General features: G+C 32.9%; 1 protein-coding gene across 2 annotated transcripts; it reads right to left on the minus strand.

The window, feature by feature from the left end:
- Window positions 1-135: 135 nt before the first annotated feature.
- On the minus strand, window positions 136-3764 carry LOC108996341 (serine carboxypeptidase-like 45). 2 transcript variants are annotated; one of them, XM_018972187.2, is made up of 10 exons: window positions 3216-3764; window positions 2907-3008; window positions 2552-2647; window positions 2146-2331; window positions 1637-1707; window positions 1192-1539; window positions 972-1099; window positions 776-868; window positions 545-662; window positions 136-439 (listed from the first exon to the last, which is right to left on the minus strand). In XM_018972187.2, exons 1-10 carry the CDS (start codon window positions 3469-3471, stop codon window positions 290-292), a joined length of 1548 nt encoding a protein of 515 aa, XP_018827732.2. In that variant the 5' UTR covers window positions 3472-3764; the 3' UTR covers window positions 136-289. The 2 variants fall into 2 exon arrangements, with proteins under 2 accessions (XP_018827732.2, XP_018827733.2); XM_018972188.2 differs by having other exon boundaries at window positions 2146-2238; window positions 3216-3716.
- Window positions 3765-6003: the final 2239 nt, after the last annotated feature.

The raw sequence follows: 6003 nt of genomic DNA on the forward strand, positions 1-6003 counted from the left end.
CATGCTACCGACAAGGTCAAATGGTTTTTTTCTTTTTTTCATCTTTTTTATACATTTTTTTTATACCATTCAACATCTAAAAACAAGTTCACAACATCGTTTAAAAACACTTTCTTAATTATTAAATAAATAATAATAATAATAAAAACCATTGGTGGATTCCACCGGTGGACGAAGCATTCCTCAATAGTAATATTACATGCATCCGCCATACAACAACAATGATCAGCTCTTATTAGAACTTAATATAATTATTAGTGAGAGTAAAGATGTCTCTTTTAGTATTTGATCATGTTGCTGGCAGTGCTTTGCCTGCAATAAACCCCTTAAAGAGCTTTAATGATCTCTCTGGTTGAGAGGCAGGAGCTGTGTGAGAAGCTCCTCTTATGCTGGCAAAGGATAGCTCCATCTTTCCATATACCTGTGTCCAACCACCGACCTGCCATAATAATAAATCAGGAAATTATTATAAGAACACCATGCATTTGGCAACACTACTCTTTAGAAAGTTTGAATTTTGAGATATAGACATGAACACTTTCACCTGTTTTCCTTCAAACCAAGCTCTGTAAGGTACAGTTGTTTTCAGTCCCAACTCCATTGCTAATCCATGCACGAGTGTCCGAGTCCCGGTAAATGGGATAACTGAATCCTGATCTCCACTGCCAAATATTATCCAAATCATATCCATTATAGATAAGCGGAACAAGCATATGGAGTACGACAATAAGGAGCTCGAAATTCGATCGTTTAAGGGCTTTTTAAAGATTGATACCTGTAAACCAATGCCCGGATGCCAGACCTGACAAGTGATCCTACGACAGGAATCGTAGGTATCTCTCGGTCTCTGGCATCATATTTTGGAACCCTGCAATAAAAAATAGTAGAGCAGATCAGCATCTAAGAACTGATTGCAATAACCCGTTTCATGCATATTATAATTAATTACTAACAGACGTGCATGTTATTACTTGCTGCATAAAACCCATTTTGGGACTCCAACGAGCCGGGCATGGAGAGCCTGCTGCACATCTTTCCTGTTCAAATACTTGGCTGTATTTTCTTGAGCGCAGACATCTTCCTTGCTCTGCCTAACTGGCTGTAATTAGCAGAGGGAGAAATGAAAAGACTGTTTGAAATCGAAACAAGATCATATAAAAATGCAATCTTTTGGGGAACTAATTCATTCACCTGTTGACTGGAAGCATCTGAGAGTGAATGAAAATATGACAAAGTCTCAAATCTAGATTTTAGAGGGTGATACAGAGCCTCCACCTGAGATTGACCAGGTGCCTGCACACAAACATCACCAATGACATAGTATGTATCGATTGACCGAGAAAGTTCTCTTGAACGTTGGGTATATACAGCAGCACAGGCGGGAGAGAGAAAGCCATTTATGGCCTCTCGTATTATCTGAGAACTGTTGCAATATTTACGGAGAAGGCTATAAACAGCATCAGATATCAAGCCATGAGACCAGTAATACTCGTCCGGCGCATTGAAATCAGTGGCGAATTCCAGAAGAGGATTCCCTATCTGCGCAGTAGTTTTCGTTAGAGATTAACAAAAATTTTCTCATTGTGAAAATCAGAGAATTATTTCGAGAAGTCATATTTCCATCATGTCTACTCACAGCGATCCCCTTCAATTTGAACTTCACATTGGAGTGAACAATGAGATGTGCAAGTTGTGGAACATAATGACCTATTACAAACAACAAGGCCATTGAATTAATAGAAATGATATTTATAATTTTAAGATATATATATTTTTTAAATAAATAAATTTAAAGATTCATATGAAAAGATTATTTTTTTAATAATTGATTCTATTTTTTTTCCGAAGAAATGTCGGGACTTGCAGACCTTTATCTAGCATTAATGGTTAATTAATCTCTCTCTTACACACAGGCTTATCAAATGAGAATTATCTCACTTTCGAAAACTAGGCATAGCGTGGCAACCTAGTCATCATATCGTATTGAATGATCCATGTTAATTCTCAACATCTTATCTACGATGTGCTCTCTATCGTACTTTTCTCACAGCAATTAATGCCCGCACGCACGTGAACAATCATGCCGATGATAATGGATGGTCTTCATTAAAAGGGACAAACAAACAATAAAGGGAAGAAATTTACCGCCATAGCTCTCTCCTGCGATAAAAAAATCTCTGTTTTGGTATTCTGGAAACTTGGCAAACCAGAGTTTCAGGAACAAGAGACTGTCATGTGCTGAAGAAAAGCAGACCCAAGTGTCAGTTTCGAAATGTCTATGCATGTCTAAGCTTGTTATTTGATAAACATCCTCTCGTAGCTGTAATTCACCTGTAAAATATTCTAAATGTGAAAGGATAATCCTAGTTTTGGACATCTTTATTATTATCAGATCAAAGCTATCATGTCTGTATTCTGTTTTTGATAGATAATCTGTAAACATCAGAAACTGAAAGTATATGCATAACCAGACACTCAAAACAGATTCAGTAGCTACAAATTTGACTAATTGGTAGATGATAATAGGACAAGATGATGAAAGAACATAAACCTGTAATCTCATCGTCCACATAGCTGTAAAATGATTCATTAGATGAGTAAGAAAAACCAACTCCAGCTGGTGACTCCAGGTACAGCATATTTGCCTCTGTTAAATAAATAGGATGTACTTAAAAAGTGAGTAATTCTTTCATTTAGTATAAATAAATAAATAAATAAACTCATCCAATTAGAGTAAAACATGAAACTATTTTCACGTGCTAAAAAGGACTGATGTGGATAAGACTTCGACTTATTCTCATTGCTTTGTCTAATCTGGTGAGATTTCCTTTGCAGACATGCTGTGGTTCCCGCACAAAGACGGGGGAAAAAAGAAAGAAATTAAGCAAGAAAGAAGTTGTAAAGACCTTTATTCCAACTATACTCGTTCTTGACAAGATTATTTCCACTTGGTCTAAAGGGTCCGTGCTCAATAAAAGCTCCAGCTCCAATAGATGAACAACCAGGCCCTACGAAAGATAGAGAGAAAAAAGCAAACTCATTCACACACCAAAGGGAGTGTATCTAATATATATTTCTAATTTCATAAAACTCAGAAAGATCAGATTTTTGTTTCAAAACATTTAGGAAATGAAAAACAACTTATAGAGAGAAAGAAAGAGGTTCTTTCAATGAGCTGGGCTCAGGTGATGAAAGTTAAAAAGAATCTAGGCTACCTCCATTTAGCCAGAGAACAAGAGGCTTTGAGGCAGGGTTTCCTTCAGCTTCAACAAAGTAGTAAAAAAGAGCCCTCTGTTGCTGTTCATCAATGGTGATGAAACCAGCAAATTGTTGGAAAGTGACCTGTGGCTGGCCAGGCAGACTTTTGATTTTGTGAGCTACGGGAAGAGACTCCACTGGAATGAGGGTTTGGAAGAACGACGTACAGATTACGCCGATGACCATGATCCATTGCTGAAACTTCATGATCATGGAGAGAGATGGAATAGTGAGATCAGAATCTGAGCTCGCCCGATCTTTAATTTGGTTTGAAACAGAATTGTTATTCTTATAGAGCCGAGGGGGCGATCGAGTGGTGTGTGCCTCGTGGGGAGACTGGAGATTGGTCCTCGTCCAAATGATTAATCGAGAGAAACCACGTATCGACAAAAGTCAGAATAGCTATCGTTGCATCCAACGCGGATTAGTCCGGCCAATATCGGTAACAGACTGTGCATCATGCTGATCGAAATATAGCGCAAGTACTAAGCTAAAAATATATTTGTAAAGAGAAGTAAACAAGCAGAGTATATATATATATATAAATTTATAAATTTAGATAATTTTATATAATTCGTTAGATTTATTTTATAATAAAAATAATTTTATAATTTGACGTATTGTATCAAACTACGTCAATTTATAAATTTATTTTTGTGTAATCTTTTTGTAACTAAAATGTTTCTATTTTGTAAATAGTTTGACAAAGGCAGAAGTTCGGTGACCATAACTCCCAATTTTTAAAGAATAAATATAGATAAAAGTTACTATTAAAAACATATATTTTATACACATGATGTGACATCATGTAGATCACACATCTCTCTAAGTGAATATTGGGAATAATCAACTAGAAGCAACTATACAATGAGTACAAAATGTGTACTGCTATAGTGGTTCCTCTCTAACATTACTCTATAAAGCTAAAAAAGTACTCTATTAAAGTAGTCCTTATTTATTTATATTTTTTTAATAATTATATTTTTAGAAAAAACACTCTACATAAATTATTTAAAAAATATTAAATATATTTAAGAAAAATCTACAAAAAACTCAATTTTTCGCATGTCAATTATTAATATAATGAAAATTATAAAATTTAAATTTAAAAATAAAAAACTAACTAAATAAATTTTATAAATAAAATTATAAATAAAAATATAAATACATCTAGCACTATTCAAATTACTTTATGAGAGAAGAACTGGTCTCATTTATTTTTATTTTATTTAAATAAAATAAGCACGATTGCATTAAATTGCTGGATCTTAAGTAGATATTTTATTTATTTTATTAAAAAATCTCCTTTCGAGCTCATCAAGGAAAAGTCAATTCATGAAATGCAACTATAGCACTTGATAATAACTATATATAAAACTTGATGCATCAAGACTTGCTGTTTTGAAGTAGTTTTACAAATATATATTACAAGGTTTTTTTTTAAATAAAAAATATTAAATTAAAAAACATAAAATTAACCTTCCAGCACGTAATTGGCAAATATAGACTATATAGTAGTCATAATGGAAGAATCAAGCAAGTTTCTTTCTTTGTTTTTTTTTTTTTTCTTTTTTTGTATGGAACCAATTAATAAGATGTGGATTGATTGTCACGTGTCCACTACTCTACAATTTCCATCTCTCTCCTTCCAAAAAATGATACTTGCAGTCGTGAGCGTGCAGTCGCCGTGCAGTCGCTTTGAAAAAAATGAATAAATAAGAGACCCACCTGAAAAGAAATTAATTTTTTAATAGTGGACCCCACTTTTTTTCAAAGCGACTGCACGGCGTTTGCGCATTCCACGACTGTATGTAGCATTACTCCTCTCTTCCTCATATCAAAAGACATTATCCAAAACATAATTGACTAATGATGAATACACATGTTGTTATATATATATATATATAGCAACTAGTTCTCACTGTCATGTTGTAAAGTTGAGTGAATGAGAAGGAAGGAGAAATAATAGGTGAGACCCATAAAGCAACCTACTGATGCGATGCCCACTAAAAAAATGTCTTCTTTTTTAGCTTTTTGTATTGGAAAATTCTATGGTCCCGACGCACTAAATCGTGTATTAATATTAAATATAAAGTATTTGTTTAACGAAACAATATGAATGAAAGATAAAAAATAATTTTTATAAAATAAAAAATTTTATTATTCTCTCAAAATTTTGTTTCTTTTATTTTTTATAATAAAAAAAATCATGTGAGTGTTCATACATACATTGTACCTAGCAAGTCTATTTTTTTTTATTTAACAATTCAAGAAGCATTTTTTTAAACATATTGTAAATTCTTTTAAAATAAATATATTAAAAAAAATAAAATACACTTCTCGAGACACATTTTTTGTGGTGGGCCTAGCTGACCCAATTTGGGTTTTGGATCCCAGCTGAGCTACAGTGAGTTTGACAACCCCGAGAAGACCCAAATGCTGAGGTTAAAGATGAATAAAAAATTATATTATTTTTTATGTTTTATTTGAAAGTTTGAAAAAATTGTATTGAATTTTGTGTTTGGATAATGATTAGGTAATTATTAGATAAAATGTCAAAAAATTTAAAATTTAAAATTATTTTATATTTAAATAATATTTAAAAAAAAAAATTATGAGAAGTGTTGACAATATCTCATCTCATCTATATTGCTAAATAAGGGCCAAGTCTTTCCCTCGTTTACAAATACCCAAAATACAAAATCTCATGGTTTTGACAAAACAACTAGTGCTCCATATAAAATT

Source organism: Juglans regia, chromosome 1, assembly GCF_001411555.2.
Source record: "Juglans regia cultivar Chandler chromosome 1, Walnut 2.0, whole genome shotgun sequence".
In the NCBI taxonomy this organism is placed as follows: Eukaryota; Viridiplantae; Streptophyta; class Magnoliopsida; order Fagales; family Juglandaceae; genus Juglans; species Juglans regia.

Excerpts from the sequence above, each read along its gene's own strand:
- LOC108996341 (XM_018972187.2), bottom strand. The coding sequence starts at position 3,471 with ATGATCATGAAGTTTCAGCAATGGATCATGGTCATCGGCGTAATCTGT. Across the intron at positions 2,648-2,906 it reads CGAGTATAGTTGGAATAAAG|AGGCAAATATGCTGTACCTG; the intron begins GTCTTTACAACT and ends TTTATTTAACAG. Across the intron at positions 1,540-1,636 it reads TCAAATTGAAGGGGATCGCT|ATAGGGAATCCTCTTCTGGA; the intron begins GTGAGTAGACAT and ends ACTACTGCGCAG.